The 21,174-nt window shown below is 36.8% G+C and overlaps 1 protein-coding gene across 1 annotated transcript in view; it reads left to right on the top strand.

The window, feature by feature from the left end:
* The window catches only part of ODAD2 (outer dynein arm docking complex subunit 2), a gene marked incomplete at both ends in the record, with an annotated part of 61,858 nt that extends 45,685 nt beyond the window's left edge, over nucleotides 1–16,173 (top strand). The window contains one exon of the mRNA XM_084213241.1: nucleotides 16,060–16,173. Coding sequence (XP_084069367.1) covers nucleotides 16,060–16,173 — 114 coding nt within the window. The remainder of the gene's footprint in view (nucleotides 1–16,059) is intronic.
* Between the last annotated feature and the right edge of the window lie 5,001 nt (nucleotides 16,174–21,174).

Genomic DNA, 21,174 nt, shown 5'->3' with positions numbered 1-21,174 from the left:
TACCCTCAAAGTTTGTATTTGGCCAATTTTCTACTTTGATTTTCTTGTCTTTCTGGAAATGGATCCGCAGGTTAAACCTTTGCATGCTATAATGTTTGCCTTCATGCACAGGAGTAAAAAACCACCAGTGAATTTAGACATTGTGATATAAGATGATTTTTTTTTCAGATTATTAAATCGGATTTTAATTTTTGTCAAAATACTTTGTAAATGTCAAAAGACTTAGGTCTCATTTTTGAAAGAATAATTCACAATTCAAAAGCAGCCACAAAATGTGTTCAAGCTTTTTATTGTTTTAGAAAGGAAGATATTCAGAGACCAACACAGTGACTCTTCTTGTAATGCCTTTAAGACAAAATATTGCCTTTCCACAGTAGAGGACTGCGGCTTTGGCAGAGATAAGATTCATTAGAAAACTGAAGGAGTTTACTGGCTGAGAAAGTGGTAAATACTTCTGAATTATAGAGAGACAAGTTTATTAAGGTCTGTGGAAACAATACCAGTGGCTTTGATTGTAAAGGGTGAAGCTAAAAAATGCCTGTTCTGCTTGCCAATTACATTCTACCTTTGCAGGTACCCAAGCAAATGATACGTAAATATTTTAAAACATTTAAGGAGATCTTCCCACTGAGGTGATTTCCAATATCTTATACAAGGATCCCTTGATGTTTTTACTTTAAATTTCTACTTAAATTCTGAACTAGCTAGCTAAGAAATAGTTAAGTTATTAATTTTTCTATTTATGCATTTTTTTCTGTGTACTGTGATAATGCTTAAAGGCACTGATCACAGGTAAGGGGTTCGCTTTGCTAGGGAGTGATGTGCACCTGCATGAGAAGAAGATGACTCCAGAAAACTTTCAATTTAGATGTAACACACAATAAGGTGGAGGTGAACAAACAGATAGGACTGCTGGAAAAATAAGTAAAATATTTATATGTTCATATTTGATAGTTTAAGCAAACCACAATACATTTTTTCAACTGCTAATTCAACTGCAACTCAGTCTCCTTAAGTAAAATATAAATAACAAATACTGACTGTAAACTTTTTATAAAAATCTAGAACCACTGGAGAGTTGCCAGTCATTCAGACTTTAAGGCACTCACACCATATGGGAACCATAACTGGTGTTGTTGTCAGGTTTTTGCATGTGTGTGCCTGTGCTGAAGGCTACATGAAGTCCAAGTAAATTAGTCTCTATTTAGTTTTGCTTTGTTCTGAACAGCTTTTCTTTTCCAAATTAATTTAAAGATATATTTCTGTGCTGCACTATGAAAAAGTTCATTTTCTCCTGTTCTTGTTTCATTGTACATACAGAACTAATTATTTTTGGGCTAGAGGAACCATTAACCGAATGATTAAGGTACATACCTGAAATGCAGATGATCAGAGGTTTTGTTCATGTTCTGATATTTTTTAGTGTTGAAAGTGTCTATCCAACCCACCTATTCACAGCCTTACTCTATGTTCTGGTTTATGCTATTTTTTGCCCAGCATGGAAGCCCTCTGTTTTCTTATATTACAAAATACGAGTGGATGCCTTCTGGAATAACAGTTGTGGTAGCTTATAAGGACATCACCAGGAATGCTGAAAAGTACATTTCAATGTCTTGGTACAATGAAATGGACAAAGAAGACACTCATGCCTTAAGAAGGGGACTTGATTTGTATAATCATGCCTTTTAATTTTTTTTTTTAATTGGTCTTTTCATCAGGGTACAGCCTCAAGAAATGCATGAGAGGGGAGATGGGGAGAGCGTGGATATGTTAAGCTTGGGTTTGTTGGTAGATTGGTTTTGGTTTATTTGGTAAAGAAGGCATAACAGCCATAATGTATCTTCTGAATCCTGTGTGAAGTTAATAGGAGGTATTTGGGCTTTTTGAGTTCAGTTCTTAGTGACAGAAAGGTTAGGCTCTTCTATTCCCTTGTAATATTCCAAGATATAAAACCCGTTTGCTTAACCACTGTTTCTGAAAGTTATTGTGAAATGTAGATTTCATATTTGGAAGGTTTTTATAATGACTATGTTAAAAAATACAGCTTCTGTAATTTATTGTGCAGAGCTTCCAGAAAACTGGTCATTGTTTGCTAAGGTCATAAATCCCTACAAGAAGTTTTGGCTAACTGTTTTATGTTCAAAGACTTTCATAAGACCATCTTTGTGAAATAAATAGAAGTGAATTATAAAACATGGAAGACAATTACTAGTAATTTCTACTGAAAACATTCTAAAACCAACCTTTTATCACATACTATATTTATTTGGAGTATAGAAAGTGAAATGGAAAAGCACTGGCACACGCTTCTTTAGGAGAATTTGGCAACAGGTTTGATTGTTTTCTTGTGGGGACCTTTGATGAGAACATTAAATACACAATATGGAGTTTTACATTGTAAAGCAAGATTTAATAGATCTTAATAAATCAATCCAAAATATTTCATGTAATATCTATGCAATAGTACTAATGGGTAATAATAGTATGTATTTGCAGTTTACATATATGTGTTGTAATTTTGCATTCAGAAAAACCCCCTTTGTAACTGCAATGGTTCGCTCTGCTCAGGCTCCACAGTTCAGGCTGGAGATACGGCACGTCTGGCACATGCTCCAAGCTGATGCCTGTTGCTTTTTATAACAGTTGTTACAGTTCTTGGACATCAAGAAAGAGGGCACTAGATTCCAAAATTTCTGCGTGTCTGTTGTCTACCAAAAATATGCTAAATCCCTTTACCCACAAATGTATTGATCACATCACATCACACTTAAATTTTGCATAGAAGAGATTCCATAAACGAAGTCACATGCTATCACGTTTTATTCCGTTTCAGAAGGATTAATGTAAATTGACAGTGTTACACCAGTTTCTATTGTGTTGGCAACTGCCAGGTTGCTTTAGAAAGCTTGCTTATAGTTTCAGCTACAGGAAGCAGCAGCCTGTATCTGTTTTTCCTTCATAATAAGCAAAACGTCACCATTCATAAAGTAGGGGTACTTTTAGGTAAAACATTTTGCTTTTGCACCATTGACAAAGGTAACGAAGTTTGGCTTTAGTATAGATGAAGCCTCAGACTTTGGATTACTTTTTCAAAATTTCACATTACTGAAGTTTATGTTATGTAGCAAGTGTTCTGTTAAAATCTGGCTGATTGTGGATGGGAAAAACCAGCAGCCTAAGGGAGATCAGCTCATTTTTGCCCAAACTCTGTGCTTCAGGAGATCTCTAATTTTGTAACATTTGGATAACAAACCTAGAGGCTGGCATAAAGCTCCTCTTGGCACATTTTAAACATCTTTTAGTCTTATAAAAAGAAGCTTGTCCCACTAAGCTGTACATTTGTTGGAGCTGTTTAACAGTAGCTGTGCCCTGCAGCTCTTTTAGTGATAAATGAGCCATTTCAAATAAGGGCAATTGCAGCCAACTGTGCAGAAGGAATCATTAAAAAAAATTTAAATAGACATTTTTGAAGTTTAAAAATGCACAAACAAAGTATGTTAAATCAAAATATATGCTGCTCCTTTTAATGGAAAAGATTGCTACTGGCTAAGTCTGCCAGCTTCAAAAGGTGTGCCAAAAAGCCAAGGAATCTGGCAGAATCTGCAGATAGCAGTTCCATCTTTCATCTATATTTCTTTTCTGTATTTATCTTGCTTTAGAAAATGCAGAGAATGTCTTTTCCTTCTGACTTGGCGCTATTTCCAAACCACAGAAATACACAGAGCAGCTTCTTGCAATTGTTTAGCTCCCTGCACCACTCTTATCCTTGTGACTGTGTGAATCATTTCTTTCTAATTTGGCAATAATAAGAAAGAAGAGCATTAAAATATTTTAATGTTTATGGAATAGTATCTTAGCTGAACCATCAGATATAAAATTAGTTTTCTTTATTAAGAGATACTTTTAATGTGGGTTTAATGTGGAAGGACAGAATGCCAGGTAATTATTTTTGACATTCAGCTGATCAAAAATAGTTTCCTTGTATGTAAGGAGCTATTCAAAGAATCTGAACATAAAAAATACCAAGAAAAAAGTTCTTCCTGTAGAATCAATCACTCAGTTCAGTTTGGCTTCAAGCCCTACTCATTGTAATCTCTCTTATATTGCTGTTGCAAAGCACACTCTCTGGTATCTTTTAAGTGATAAGGCACAACTTATTGATATCCCTTTCAAGGGAATATGCTAAGGAAAAGCTTATTTGCAGTGTGTGGATTATGGGATGGGCTCTAGTGTTAATGTTCCTGGTCAGTGTTCTGTACTTTGGCATCAAATCTGAAGACCTGACAAGGCTGCCAGGCAGCACGAGCCTGACGAGAATTCTGTCCTGACTTGTGTGAGGGCAGGGACAGGATATGAATTGCTGATGCAATTATGCTCATTTTACAATCAAATGCATGTGAAAGCTAAAATGTATCTTCTCCTGGACTATAAGTGAAGTTTCATATGATTTCATTTCACTGAAAATTTGATTTTAAATAATTTTGCTTTTATCTCTAAGGGTAATTATTGGCTGTATTTATCTGCTGCTAGTCAGTGCAGAATTTATTGCCATGCCATGGTTTATGATAATTCTTCATCTATGGAAGCTTTGAAGAAAAACATGTAATGTTAAAGCAAGAGAATATTATTAGTCAGTAACACTTTTTAATTACTGTAAGAGTCTGATACTCTGCAAATTACATGTTACCTTTGGATTTAGGAGAGCTGTAAAGCTAGATAGGAGGTGCCTTTAGGCTGATTCTATCCTACTCATTGCATTTGTATTGAAGGTATTGATAAAAATAAAAAAACTTTTCCATGACATAGGATGGAGAAAGCAGCAACTCATAAACATGCTTCCATACTGCTGTACAGGTATGACAGTTCCAAATACTAGGGTAAGATACATAATTAGGGCTCTGTGGAAATAGAGAAAAGTTTAAAATATCAAGAAGGTCTTTAGAACACCTAAAATCAAAATTGTGCTAATCCGCTCGAATGAATGCGCCTTCTCAGAATTCCAGAGAGACATAATTGGACTCCAGAGACATTATAGGCTAAGAGAGTGTGTATATATTGAAAAAAGTCTGTCTTTGGCACTGGATTTGCTGAACATTCATGGTGTAGAGAATATTTTATTAGTCTTTTGCTTCTCAAAGAATTTTGTCTTTCCATCAGTTGATTACTCTATTGGTGTGCAGTAGTTCTGTTGCTCTTTGGAAAGGTGGAATTGACCATGCTTGGATTTTAAGACAGCATTGAGCAGCACTCTTCACCAAAAACTATTAAAGAAGTTAAAATGCAATGTGATGAGAAGGCAGAGTCCTAGAGAGGATAAATAACTGTTTAAAACTCAGGAATCAATGTTTAGAAATTAGGATGAAGTTTTGGAGCCAAAGGATCTTCATAAATGGTAAACGGTAATGTCACAAGCTGCTGACAATATAGTTCTCTGTAATAAGTGCAGACAGAGACAATTGCAAACTGCAGGTCACAGTGCAGAGCCCTGGAGGTCAAATGTCCTGTGCAAATACATCACAGCTCCATGCAAAGTTTTCCCCTTTCATGGATTTACTACACTAAACAGTTTTGCACACTGCACGTGCTGCAGATAGTGCCAGTAACTATTGGTTAGGATTGAAAAGATGTCCAAATGTTTGGGTGAGGCAATAAAGTCCTTCCAAACTATTTGGACAGAAAAATTTTCAATGTAAGATACAGTTCGGGATACCATGAAGCCCTGACTTTCCTTCTGATTGATTAGGTTGTTTCTGTTAATCTTTCTTCTCTTGGTTTCATAATCCAAGAATCCTCATGAAATTTGCAGTTACATGGAGGTGTTATTTATCCTTAAATTTTTGTTGACATCCAGGAGTGTGGGGGGAGAAACTGATAGTCTGTTTAATTCTTCTGCATCAGAAATGCACATGAGGGAATTGTGCTTTGAGAAACCACTCTTTCACAAAATTTGCAATATTCTGCATAAAGATACTTCTGTTCAGGGAAGGATGTTAAGTTCCTTAATTGTCATCATGAGTCAAAGCCATGATGTGCTGTTTAAATGAAAAAGTGGCCTGTTTGAGTGGGGAGCTGATGAAGTAGAGAGCACATTCCCTGTGTGGGAGCAGTACTTTCTCTTAAATCATCTTCCACATACTGCTTTTATTAGGTGGCAGCATGCCTCAAACATACTCACCCAAGAATGCCCAACACGTGGTCAGTAATATTCTTGTGCTTGCACTAGTGTTGTGAAATAATGTCTTGTGTAGCTGGTTAACTCCAACCATTTCATCCTACCTGAGAGACAAAGTAACCACCATACCAGGTTTAAATCATGATTCTTTTAACCTTTTGCAGTAACATTCAGGTAGAAGGTTCACATGATTTTTTTTTTCTCCTGTGTTAAGGCACAGAGTTGCATGGTTTTAGAAAATTAATTTTCACATCTTCCCCCGCATGCTTTAACCAGCTTTAGCAGAGCTTTTATGCATGTGGTACAACCTCCACTTGCCCAAACACAACTATAACTTTCTTTTTATAGAACTAAAAGAGCTCAAGCAAATGAATAAGCCAAAAACATTTCCAAAACCTGAAGCTTGGAATTGAAGTTGAGAAGTTAATAAAAAAAATGAGGAACAGGTTTTTGTTCTAGTCAGAGAATAACTTTAAATTTAACTTTTATTAATTGATTTTTCACTTCCTACTTTATAGTTACATCTTTAGAGAGGGAAGGAAGCAGATCAAAGTCTCAAGTATTTCTAGCATATACAAGTCAGACAGGTATTATTGCTTGCTTGTTTGCATGCAACACAGTATTTTTAAAAGTCTCTGATCTCACAAAGCTTCCAGAAGTCAGCAGCCATTCAAGCACCTTGTGGCCAGAGTCCTTGAGTGGCTTTGGAGAGATATTTTGCTTATTTTTGAAAAACTATCTAACTCCCCTCTAAAGAACTGTATGCAAATCACAAATACTTTGGTTGAATATGGCCTAATTGGAGTGCTAATTTCAAGCAACTCCCTTTTTTTCAATCACCAAAAAACAAAAGCATTTATCTGTCACAATAAGTGTACATGGAAATGTTTTCCTTAACACAGACTTTTTAAAAGCACACAAATTTCCAGCACTTGTAAATAGATTTTATGATAACTGACCAAACTGTTCATAAAAAATTTGTGTCTATTATAGGAAGATGACTCCTTAGTATAAAATTATTTGGTTTTCTCTAATAGCAAAAAAGCAGATTGAAAATCTTGAGAAATAAATGGTATCATACATTTAATTTTCTGATATTAAGAAAACTTAGACTTGCTAATATAAATGAACATGTGGACTATACATGTACCCTTGTCCATGAAACAGCCCCAGATCTTTTCTTGCTTCATCTCATTCAGTTTTGTATTTGTATGAATAGAGCTGATCTGTGTTCATACCATCTATAAATTTATTTATCCTGTGTTCTAATTCAACATTTTCTAGTACATTTACTAGTCTAAAATCAGATAATATGTTGAACAGTACCACTCATCTTCCAGTTTATGTAAATGTATGCACTGTTGCAGCCCCCACATCTTAAAGCATAAGACTATAGAACAGTCTCCTTGTGTGCCACAAAAAACCCAGCTTTAAAATGTGCTGGCTACTTATTTCAAACAAATGCTGTTGTACAAATTCACAGGGAGAAACTCCTATTTTTATCCCCAGACTTTGATATGTAAGGTTTAGTAGCAAAAGTACCTCACTGGTTTATAATGATTGTATGTAGGAAGAGAGACCAACCCTTAGAGCATTGGACCTAAAGCTCTATTAACTTTAGAGATCAAAATCAGTACTTTCAATTGAATGCAGAAGAGAGTTTGAAGTCAGTTCACGTTTACCAGTAGATATAACATACTTTTAAAATATTGTTACACTCAGATTATGTTCTCAGATCCCTATTCTCAGGATAAGATGCACTTGAGAGAAACATTGCAAAATTTGTCAAAAGTCTGGAAACTGTAGTATCCCTTTACTGTAGTATCTGGAAACTGTAGTATCCCAGTTCAGTGGATTTTTCAAAGGTGGAATAATTTCAGGTGTGCATTTCAGGAATATCAGACAAACCAAAGGGGGAAAAAACCACATCATATTTTCAGGACATTGTTGAGAATTCAGGCAGAATCCTTCAGAATGTCAGGGTTAATGCACAGCTTAAACCTCTTTTTTTTCATCTGACTTGCTGCTGATAGTTTATTTGCAACTGCCCCTGATTAATTTTCATATAATTTTTATGTGATTGCTAGAGATAGACAAAATTATAGTATTCATATCCATAGTAATATTAAAAATTTTGAAACAAAACTGAATTAGCAATTCTTTCTCAATTTCCTGTACTACCTCCTCAATAATGTTTAAGAAGGAAAGGAAAGGTAAAAGTCCTGCTCTGCTCCTGCAAAATGAAAAGGAAAACAAAGAGTGAAAAAGCAGGTAAGCATTGAAAATGAGCAGGAAATACAAAGAAGAAAGATTGGTCAGGTTTGCAATGGTACAAAGGAAGGATAGTCCACAACATGTTACTGAGTCAGAGTAAACTATGAAAGGGACATCCATGACATGAGTTTATAGTTTTGAATGTCCATTCCATATAATAAGTAAGCAGGGTCATAATTTAATCTTAATAAATTTTGAAATGTCACTCTATTGAAATCACAAAAAAGTTCTTTATTCTCTCTATGCCACCAAAAGCCTTTTATATGTTAATCTTCTTTTGAAAACTACAATGAAATAAAAATAAAATACAGAAAATGGTTCATATAAAAATATGCCGTGAGACCCTGGGCTTCATCACTTTTGGATTATCAAATATGCCTATTGTTTTTTATGGGATGAATTTCATATCCTGTAAGACTTTTTGTACATTGGAATGTTCATGATGATTGAATTCTTTCTTAATATTGCACCAAACGTCTTGCAGCTGAATGGAGATTCAAGCTGTCTGCCTTTAAGGTCTCCAATTAGTTCCATATAATTGTACCTTTTAAACAAAGATTAGAAATAATTTTGATTGCTGGTTTTATTTATCTACTTCACCTTTGCATGATATGTTTATAAGCGGTTAGATTTACACCTGAAATAATTGTAAATATTCCTCTGAAATCCTGTAAGTATCAAACTGAGATGGAAAACATTTAAACTTAGAGTATTATAAAATGGTTTGCAAATTGGCAGTTTTTAAACTATTCTGCATTTCACTATTTGACATTTTGTTGATTTTCTCCTTGTCAGTAATATTCACAGTTCTCTGCCCATTTATTGTGTCTTTGCAGAGAAGGAGGGCATCCTTCTCCAAATAACTATATAAGAAAAAAGACAGTAAAACAGATGAGGTGAAGAGAGAGCTGTAGAGTGTATTCATATTTTGTAGCTATATAAACATTTGCCAGTATGTGTGCTATACCATATAATAATTCCCTTTAGGCATATAGGTTTTATGTATGTCTCCAAAGTAATGCAATGCAACATTTAACCTTATTGGAGAATATGACAACTATATTCTTATTTTGTATGTTATTACTGTGTGAAATTGAAAGAAAAGAGATTTCTTTTCAAGAGTGCTGTTCCCATTCGGATATTGAAGAAGTATGGCCCTTGTCCTAGATGCCTTTCAGTTTAGTTGTAACAAAGGAGGGAACTAAACAAAATAGACAAAAATGGACAGACAGCAGGTAGGAAAAATGGAAAAATGAAGCTGTATCCAGAAGGATTTTAAGCTTCAAATCTATCATGGTGTAAAATGAGTTGTAGCTCACTGAAACTGCTTATCCTAACAAAATAGTAAACATCTCATGGTAAAGTGCCAGTAATCATATGTTCAGAATATTTCACTGAAACTATCAAGCCCTACTCTTCTTTTCCTAGCATTTTGTGGGATTCATCTTGCCAACAGTCATTTTGTCCCAGGCAGTTGCATGAGAAAAATTACTTGCAAGGACAAATCACCTGTCTTAAGTCTTGAGACAGGTGAGATGGTTTAAGCGCACAAAAAGGCAAGGCAAGGCAAGTCTGTTCTCATCCTAACTTGGAGTCCTGCACCTCTTTGCAGGAAATGCAGAGTTTTCCCCCCTCCTGTACTCTTTCTGAGGGAGGATGGGAAGGATGAAAAAGAAGAGACAGTTCCTGGCCAGCCTGCTGGCTACCATTGTGTTCAGGTGGAACTTAGCCCAAGCTGCATCCTTTGGACTTCCTGATACCCTCCCGCCATTCTTGAGTGATTCCAAAAAGTTGCCCTTTTTCTGTGGCTGCCAGAAAGGAGATGTGTTTCATGGAAGAGAGAAAAGACAGAAATAGGGCAAGAAAGGAAAAGAAGCTAGGTGTAATCTTCCTGGAATTTCTCCCACCCCAACCAGAGAGCTTCAGTTTCACCTCTTTATGTTCAGAGTGGGTGAAGTAGGCTGCACCAGGGGTTGCTCTGACTTTAGTCCCAGAGAGGAGAGACCCTGTGCAAGGGGGAATCAGCACAGTGAGTGTCAGCCTTGCCCATTTTTTGCAATTTCTTGGTACTGGATTTTGTACAGCTGCTAGCTCAGACTGTTCCCTGGTGCATGGGACTTTAGTTTGAAATCTGTTTTCTTTGTGCCACCTGAGGGAAAAAACCAACCAACCAAACAAAACACCTCGGAACTTACATAAGCACCTTCTTCTTAAAAGTCTGGGTATGGTGCATGTTGTCTTATCCTTTTGTTCAGCTGAAAAGGAAAATCAGGAAATTGGCCTGAATTTTAGTTTAGAAACAGTGGCTTAGCTTAACCTTCATTATGCTTTGATTGTGGAGTATGTTTTATTATTTATAATTTAATTTTATGAGAAGTATTTTCATAGGAATATGTGTAATGTAACACTCTAACTAGGTGCTTTAATATTTTCCAGTGTGCACTATGGTGTTGAAAGTTAGAAAATGCTGGCTGGATCTAGACTGATACTTTCTTGGATAAGCCTCTACCATATGCTTTTATTTAAAGTAATTTTTTTTTTCTTTTAGGTTAGATTTATAAAAAACATGTGAAAAATGTCTTTTTTTGAAAAAGAAGTGTTACGCAATTAGAAAATCACAGTGCTAGAAATTTTGCATCCTTCAGGAAATGTTGCATATAAAAGAAGCCAGATACTAAATCTAAATTTAAAAAATAAAAAAAAAAAAATAAAAATAGCAAGTTCTGCCACCAACTAGACTGCTATGTCAATCTACAAGATGTTGTACTAAAGTGTATGTCTTTAGTTCAGGAATTTTAAGCTCTATGTGAACTCTGACTGGCTTCCCAGTATAGATATGAATCTTGTTGAAGGAGTTTATCCATATTTCCTTCTGATTAGAAAAAATTAAATAAAATTTGTTTTACAGGGCAGAAAACCTAAAGAAGCCAGGACAAAAAAGGCATTAATTATTTTTTATATAGTTATTCTTTATTCATAATTTTCATCCATGTTCACAGGACTCTGGGGTGTTGAATAGGCTGATCTTTTATCTGTTTTTAGTGAGCAGGAGAACCTCTTTCCAACAGCCTTGTTCTGCACTTTCCATTGTTTTTTAAGACTTGTGGACACATCACATGACTCACCCCTTATTTAAAGATTATTCCATGCCAACCTCTATACTTCCTGCAAACATGACACCCTATGCTTTCTGCTTCCCCTCACTGAGTCTGGAAGCTGCAGTGACTGTGGCTGAAGGAAAGTGAGTAATTCTGAGTTATTGTAACCAGTACATGGAGACCATCTGAGATTTTGTCAGATTTAGGGTTTGTTGGTACAATACTTACCTCTGCTTTTTCTGCTTTTAAGTCTCCCATGGCTGCTTCTTTTGTAGAAGTGAAAAAATCTAGAAAGACATGACTGTTTGCAGTGATACAGGCTAGAGACTGACATGCTGAGGAGCATGGAGATTTACTGAAAAGGCTATGGAGATTTTGTAGACAACAAGCAGAACATTAGTCAGCAATGTGTCTTGACAGCAAAGTCACAACTCTGGACTTACAGCAGGAGCACAGCCAGTTGGTTGAGGGAAGTGATTGTCCCCTTTAGCACTCATTAGATCACACCTAGAATTCTGCACCCAGCTTTGGCCTTTGATGTAGGGAAGATATGGATAAACCATAATAGGTTCAGCAGAGGACCAGCAGGATGGTCAGAACCTGAAGCACTGCTCTGTGAGGAGAACCTAAGCAAACTGGGCTTTTTCAGCCTGGAGAAGAGAAAGCTTTAACTGGACTCAAAATCAGTCTTGCAGTTCCTGTGGGGAGTTCAGTCATCAAAAAGATGGAGCGAGGCTTTTCACAGCAATGCATGGCAAGAGGATGACAAACAATGAGTGTAAACTAAATCAAGAGGAAATGGGCACAGGGAAAACTTTTTTCTCCACCAGGTCAGTCAGACATTGCAATAGGTTGCCAAAGATGTTGTGCCATCTCTATTCTTGAAGTTTTTCAAGATCGTACTTAAAAACTCTGGGCAACACAGGCAAACCCCATATCTGACTCTGCTTTGGGCATGACCCTAGGCTAGACACCTCCTGAGAGCCTCTCTGTTCTGAATTACTCTGTGATTGTGTTGTCATAATACAGTATCACAATTCTGGGGTAGTAATAGCAAAATCTTAATTGTTCTGAATATTTAAATGATTTGGCTGTGCATCGCTTTTGGAATCCAGAAATGCTACATATGCCCTGGACAGTCTCCAAACAGCTTGTATTTGTGCTTATTTACTGGTATGACGTGCAAACTGTGCAAAAACATTAGACTCTAGCCTTGGAATATAGATACCTGCCAACAGAAAATGAAGGCTACATGGTGCTGCAAATGCTTTCTCTGTCTATGGAAAGTGCCTTTTATGTGCCAGAAAGAAGCATTTATACCACATGCTTTTTTTACTGCTTCTCACATCTGTTAACATTTACATGTGTCAGAAAACAATACCTGAACAGTGAAGGGAAGGGATACATGAAGTTCAAGGGTATTATATCAAGAAAAATGGCATGTCATATTGCATATAGTACATTGGAATAAAAGAAAAGGAAAAAGGAAAAAGATTTCTTGGACATGTCAAATATACCTAATACCTAGGCGTAGTTTGTATATACTATCTATGAATGCATTTCCATACCTGAATTGAATGACCCAAATTGCTAGTAAATGGAACTGAACCCATGAAAGGGTCAAGGAGTAATAATCAGGAGGTGAAAGAATTATAAATGTCTTAGTTTATTAAAAAAAGAATAAATTTTATTTCATTAAAGGCAGGATTTATATCAAAACCTTCAAAGTTGGGTTCCTAAATACAGAATTACCTACTTCTATTGAAATATTTTGCATTTTTGATAATCTTCTCTTCAGCTGTCTTTTTGTTAGTACAAAAAGAGTAGGTTAACTGACAAATGTTGCTGTATATCCACAGTCCTTAGAGGCAGCTACTGTATTGGGCAGTGTTTCCAAGAATAGCGCTTTGAAGTCTCACACTGAAAATCCTGAGACACAGTGTAGTACTGGATTTTGTATGACGTGGCAGTTCTTGCAGATGTTACCACTGGCAAGTGATTTAGAAGAGCAGCAAATTAGAGAGAAACTGATCTGTGATCCCCTGAACACAGAAGGAAAAAATCAGTATTTGATACCTTGGTGAAAACTGGTGTTTGCATTGGTTGCATATGTACCACTAGTTCTTTAGGCATCTATTTGGGTCTTTCGTACCAGTTTCATGCAGAATTCTGTTCTTTCATGCCTCACCCTGATTTTCCAAAATGCACCTACAGTAAAGAGCATGGATCCTCCCCTACAGCTACTGTCATTGCTCAATATTGAGTTCTTTTTGGAAAGTGACAGAAAATACCTATTCTCCCATGTCTTTTGAGTCTAGAAAAAATGATGGCTAAAATAAGAGATTAACCTTGAATTTAATCCTACCTAACATGTAGCCATAATAAAGGCAAAGGTCAATTTTTGTTTTTTCCTATGTTCCTGCTAGATAATGTATCTCTAAACCACTATTTTTGATGAACATCTGCTCTTGCACATGGATACAAGTCTTATCTGAAGTTATTATGGATGTTAGAGTTCCACTCTCACTACACAGAAAAAGCCTTACATTAGATCTGTGAAGATGAAATGAAGAATCACATAAGGCATATGGTTTCCTTGCCCCCAAATTTAAAACCTAGGGCTTTACCAAAACCACCATATGAACGGCATGTGCATACATATTTTTGGGTTTGAGTCGGGGATATGAAGGATCTATAGCAGTTTTCTTCTGTTAGTTGCACAAGAAAGTTGCGAGGCCCCTGAAGAATCACATGGTTATTTGAGCTGATGAGAAATCGGCTCTTGACTAATGGCAGAGAAGAAAGATCTTCATCCAGCAGTGTTTCTGAAGGAAAAATAGAGGTTAAGCATTTGATAAGCTTGCATTCTGGTCTTTGTGCTTTGGTCTTTGGTTACTGACCTTGGCCCAGGTTTTGCACACAAATAAAGTATAGAAACATAAACCTTTGTCATATAATTTCTTCTCATGTCATTTTAACTCTGATCTATCCTTTCAGAAGAGTTAATATTTTAAGGGTCCTACCTAACTACTTGGACCTAGATATCTGATTACAGGAATGGAAATTTTAAGAGGAAGGATTCCTAGGGAAAATTATCATTGATGCTTAATTGATAATAATAATAATAATACTGTTTCTGACATAATTCAAGCCTATCACAGGCAGTCTTACATGTTGCATGTAGGGGTCAAAGGGTGAAAGGTGACTGGAAAGATGCTTGTTTTGTACATTTGGCTAACACAAATACTTCCTCAAGTACAAAATGCTTTGATCTCTCTAAGTAAATGCCATATGTGTGCAGCTGTGGCCCATGCCTCACGACTGCTGGAAGGTTAGGAAAAGGTAGCATATGAATTTGATGTCTGCATTCAATTTATACTTTTATATTTAGCAGTTCATAATTTTGTGTAATATTTTAGCTGTATGAAAAATATGCACCAGAGTTGAGTGATAACAGATTTCTCTGTGGTTTAACTCAACATTGTTTGGGTGAATACAGATTCCTAAGTATTGCAGACTGAAAATACAGGTTTTAATTAGAGCTGTCTGAGCTTCAAAATACCTGAACGCACATTAAGCCTGGCAAATTTTCAGAAGTCTGGCGGTTGCATGAAGCTGATTTAAGCTAAGCAAGAATCTTCTCTTTTCCAACTGTATTGCATTTGCAGTTGCATCACTGACTTGCAACACACTGACGTGAGATCACAACCCATTATTAATGGTTTTCTGATATGTAAAAATGTTTTATGACCAAGGCCTGTCTTGTGTCATACTCATGTTGAACCTTACTCCCAGGGAATTTCCACTGAAAAATTTGAATGACTTCCAGAGCAGAGGATCTACTATACATGACTGAAAAGCTGAATCAACTCCAAAAGTTTGGTGCCTTTCTTGAGCTTTTGTTTTTCACTTTTACTTGCAAATATTTAAGACGGATATGCCCAGATCTATATCCTTCAAGATGTTTAACATGAGTAGTTTGCTGTGACAATAAAGAGACCTACTGCAGTCAATGGGACACAAGGGTCCATCACATGAATCCAGTTTCATGATCAAGACAAAAAAAAAACCCAAAAAAGAAGCATGGCTTTGTCTATTAAAAATATTGAACTTGTACAATTATACTGGTATACTTTGGAGGGAAAATTGTGACTCATGTGACTCACATAAAGCATGTGCAATTTCTCCTTACAATAGCAAAAATACAAGTCACAACCAATAGACAGACATAGTCCAATGAGCAGAAAAAAAGGCCTGAAAATATAAATTCACAGGTACAAATATGATAAAATATAATGCATTGCACTTTTATGTGGATGTTAATAGATATGTGCATACAAAAGTATACATGTAGTAGATACATGCATGTGTATAATCCAGTGTTGTTAATATGATTGCAAGTATTTTATTTATCAGATGTGTGGGTTAATTAATGCAGTTGTTCTAGGTATGATTTCAATGTTATGAAACAGAAGCACACTGATTTGTTTTTTTTCTTCTCTGTGTTTTTGCTAGCTCCTACTGGCCATGGTAGGCTCTACAGATGACACTCTGCAGGAGGCAGCAGCTGGTTGTATAGCAAACATTCGCAGATTGGCTCTGGCAGCAGAAAAAGCAAAATATGGCTGATGCTTCAGCAGCTTTTACCAACACACTTGTTTAGCAATTCAGCTACATTTAAATACACAACTACTCCTTCTATTATTTCTGTATTTCATAGCAGAGCTCTTCTATTTGAAGATAATTTATTAAAAACAAATCTGTGGTAACTTATGTTTGATTTTACATTACTGAATTGTCATCCCTAGGTTTGATAAAACACTCATACCTAATTTTGTGTGTCTTTTAGCATTACATCCATCCAAAGACCATCAGTTAAGATATGTCAAAGACATTTTCTACAATTGATATGCTTTTATTTTCATTCATTGTAGCTATACATGGTTTTGCTTATCTGTGACATTACAATAAATGTTGCTTCTCTTTGTGTGTGGTTATGCAGCAATTTATGAATGGCTTGAAAAACTCCCTGCATTATAATCTTGCCCAGTCATCCTCTCATTGTGCTTTTGCATGTTTGATCAGTTGTGACTCACAAGAGAGCAGAAAATGCAGATACATGAATCTCACATCTGGCATTATATAAGGCTGCAAACAGCTGTAGCAATAGACATCACTCCAAATTTCCCATTTCTACCAACATCAAGCAAAATAGTGCTTAATTTTATAAGTAGCTGGTGAAATGTGTTTTAATTAACACGTTTTACTCAGCTCTAAATAAAGAGTCAGCTTTTAGATTTACATTAGGACATTAAGGTTTTGTGGTTTTTAATTTTTAAACTGAAGACAACATTGTATTGATGTAGTTACTTTATTTCTGTATAAAATTATGTTCAGAATTACACTTGCTTTCAAAAATGCACAGAAATTATTACTGATACTATAAATTATAAACCCACTTTACATACCATGCTAAACAAATAATGCTGGGGCATTTCTGAGAGAGCAGTATTGTCTTAATTACAACCACAGACTGCAGACAGAAATGAACAAAAGCAAATATTTAAACGACTTGCATTTTTCAAGGACTCACTTCTGAATTATTTTTTTACTTCCCCTAATAATTAACAATTTTCTTGGTTTAGAAGCATTTTGTAATTTCATTATTTTCCTCCAACTAGCATGACTTCTCAAGGCAACTAACTTTCTTGATCACAGAAACTTCTGAGGAAGACATAATGCCAATCCACCTGTTTATTTGTGTTTTCTCTGAAGCAGACATGAAGACTCATTTAAAATATCATTTTGGAAGACTTGCACAGTTCTGAAAAAGGAAAATTACGCTGGGCCCTTAGGGAAGGTGTAGAGATAATTTTAAAGGAAGCCAGCTATGGGCAGATGCTGAAGCAATGTGGAAATCAAGATGTCAATCCAAGTAGTATTTTTTGATCAGTGCAAACACCAACATAGTCACAGGGTTCATCACAAGCTCCATCAGCATCCAGTGACCACGTAAATGCTATTTTAGGTTTTTTTGAGATCTGCCCTACAGGCCTGGTAAGTTATTTTGACTAAACATGTCTAAATTATTATACTGATGTCACAGCTGTAGTAGTATCATATGCTTCATTGCTATACCCAAAAATACTTCTAAAATAAATGCTAATTGCCAAATTCATTTGAAAGAGAAGAGGCTTGATTTTATTTTTGTCTCTTCTGTGAGAGGAGCTGTGGATACAAATAGTTTATCACAGTCTCACTTATGAATAACACGTAAAATGGTAGCTTATTTTTCTGACTGTTGAAGGGCAAAAAACTCCCTGAAAATAACTCTTGTCCTTAGCTTGACCTCTCAAGGCACTCTTGACTGTTTAGCATGGATTTCAAATGGAATAAGTTCTAAAGCAAGCTTAATTTTATGATACAGGTGTCAGGGCAATAAATGTCATGTTTCTGACAATGAAATGGCCTCAGTTTGCCATTCTCACTCACACTGGTAGACCTTATGCCTCCAAGTAGTTAATCTGAAAGCTTTATTTAAAACCTCAGACAGTTAATCCCAGACTTAAGATAACTTACTTGTGCTGTTTTCTTTTCCTCTACCATGCCTGAAGTTTTAAAGTTCTGTACAAGGAGAATTGTTGAAATCGATACAGATCACCACACAGGCAAAGAACTAGTATTAGAAAAATACATCTTTTTTGGCCAAAACGGGTAGATTCCATGTAATTAATATAAAGAGATTTAGTTGTTGGAAAATGAACAAATGAATGTGATCCCCGGCCCCTGTGAGTGATGCAGTACAGCGTGTACATTTGAAAAGCTTCTACTTTGTCCGCAGATCTGAGTTTCACAGTGCTGCAGCCCTCTGAAAAGGGCTCCTCACAAAGCTGGGTCCCCCATGCTGCTCACACAGCCCTCCAGCCCTCCTGGCAGTGCCCACCAGCCTATTCAAGCCCTGGCACCAACCCAAGGCACTGCCACCACCCAGGCCCAGCACTCCTACTGTGGATACCCAGGCACCAGCCAGCTCCCGACCCCTGGCTCCTGTGCTTGGGAGGGAAATGCCTTCACTCCTTGCTCTTTCCACCAGCTGCTTCTTGTCCATGTAAACCTGTAGCCTCTTAGGAAATATGGTTATACTGCATATGGGGCTCAGTATTATTTTCAACTCAGAGCAATTTGATGTACAAATTATTTTAGTTGCAAAAATGGAGTGATTTAGAAGGGGGAGTCAGGATTTGTCCTGTTCAGTTACCATCATCTGCTCAGTCTGCTCCCTCCGTGTTTTCTCTATGTGATTCTTGTACTTTCACAGTTTTGTAATATGTCTTTTTTCCAGTTTATTTACATTGATGTTACCATCCGCAGGGAGTATCCAACACTTTTCACGGTTTCAGGAGCCAGGTCCCAGCTCTGCAGAGCACCATGCTCCAACCGGCGGTCACAACACCAGGTCTGCTCTTCACCAGCTGCTCATTGTCAGCTTTGTTCCTCAGTTACACTAAAATGTCAAAAGCCATGGAGTCCCAGTAAGAAAAGTCATCATGAGAAAGTGTTGTTTTGAGTATGGAAATACTAGAGTTGATGAGAAAAAAAGCAAGAGAAGAAATCTTTCACATTTATGCAATTATTTCTGGAACCTTATAGGCCCAGTACATCTTTCAGTCTACACATCTGTCAGCAGCAAGATAGCTTTTCTTCTACCACTCCATGACTTCATGATTTATTGCTTGGTGACAGATAACCATTATCAATAATTTAATTGTCCCAGGATGTTCAAACTACACATTTGAATCTGGGATTTATGTTCATTTCCTTTTAGTGTTCGTGCTAATGACAAGTGCATGTGCTCTGACACACGATATTGTCTCCAAGTTGTAAGAGAAACATAAACTTCACAGCCTGGGTGCAAGGAATCTGTGATGTATTAGGGGCTTTGTTATTCTGCTCCATCACCAAAACTTTCCTTTGGAAAGTAAATGAGCTTGAGACTCACAGGGCTGTCTCACGATTTGACTCAGTAATATGCTTTAGGCTAACTGATCACTTTGAAAGCGTGGTACCTCTTTCATTCCATGTCTCCTAAAATGAGTTGAGTGAGCTGCTTACACTGGGGGTCAGATGTGAATTATCCCAGGAGGCTGAACTGGATAATATGTTAGTTTAAGAATTTCATCTCATAATAAATTAAATGGCTGTTCCTTGCACATTTCCACCGAAATAATCTTTGTTTTATACATGACAGCAGGATGACTGCGATGGAAACATGTAATGTGTTTCTTCAGCAGTGGAATTTAAGTTTCCATGCAGGCTGTTAGCAGAGCTTATTTCCAGAGTCAGAAGCTGACTGCTCCCCAACTGCAAAATGTGGTTTGCCTCTTCTTTAGCCACTTAAGCTTTGCCACACACTGCTCAGGATCCAGAACAACAGAAGGAGACACTGCTTCACCTTGGCCACTCTTTAATTCAGACAGCCTAATTGTGGACTGTTCAGTGACCTGGCACAGGCCAGGACCAGCATGTTTCAGCCATAGCCATTGCAGTGGTAAGTTACATTGCACCATTTCTAAAGGAATCAATTTTGCCAGTTACTGTTCTCTCCCTCGCTTAAACAGTGATATTCCTCAGTGTTTAATATCTTGCTGCTTTGGCTATTGAAAGCAGCCAAAAGTCACCCATTTTCGTGAACCTTTTCCTTGAGTGTAATTTTCATTGTAACTTGTGCTTTGCTTAGTTATCAGTTCAGTAATACAACTTTCTGGTAAGTATTTCCATGGGCAACATCACCATGGCTTGTATTTATCTTCTTGACTTGTTTTTGTGTTATCTGCCAGACCCCTTTCAGTTGGCAAGTTCCTTTCTCTTTTCCAGTTGTTGTCATTGGCAAGTTATGTGTTTTTATCCTGGTCTACATAGAGCACAGGACCCTTCAGTTGCTTGATCTTTTACAACTGCAACCAATTCTACTTTAAACACAAATGTTTTCCTTCTGAAGTGCTCATCAATGCACATAAGTGTTGACTTTGGCTTCCACACGATGTGATGTGACCTAGTCCCGCCACTTCTGTAGTTCTGCAGTGACACAAAGCCATCCTCACTAGTTTCACACGTTTTCTTCCATCATTTGAGAATCCTGACATGGTGGCAAGATAGTACTTGGCCAGTCGAAACCTTTGCCTCTTGTTACTTTGACTGTGTATTCGAAAAGGACCATAAGAATGGCCCTGTACTAATGCTGAACCATGAAACAAGAGGTCGTAAACCAGCAGTTTTCAGACAACTCCCCATTGCACCAGGATGCTGGATGCCTTTAAAGCTGCTCCAGTCTTCATTAGGTGAGAAATGGCTGAGAAGCTTTTGGGGCTTCAAATTGTTCCTTGTGATTGGTAGTGCTGGTAAGTTTTTGTCCAGCCATGCTGTGTAACACCCCACTTCTGCAAGGGCTTGGTGAAGGCAAGAAAGCAAAGCTCAGCACCTGTGTTCCAGTGGCTGCATCTGGCAGCAGAGTTTTCCTTCAATGGCTGAGCCTTGAACTATACCTTCTAATATCCAGATTAAATAGCTAGGGATTTGTGTCCTGCTTCTGAAAAAAAAAAAAAAAAGAGGCTTTAATAAAAATGGTAATTA

Source organism: Fringilla coelebs (assembly GCF_963513975.1).
Source record: "Fringilla coelebs genome assembly, chromosome: 1".
Taxonomy (NCBI): Eukaryota; Metazoa; Chordata; class Aves; order Passeriformes; family Fringillidae; genus Fringilla; species Fringilla coelebs.
The sequence above is the reverse complement of the archived record's forward strand: the minus strand, read 5'-3'. Positions and strand labels throughout refer to the sequence as shown.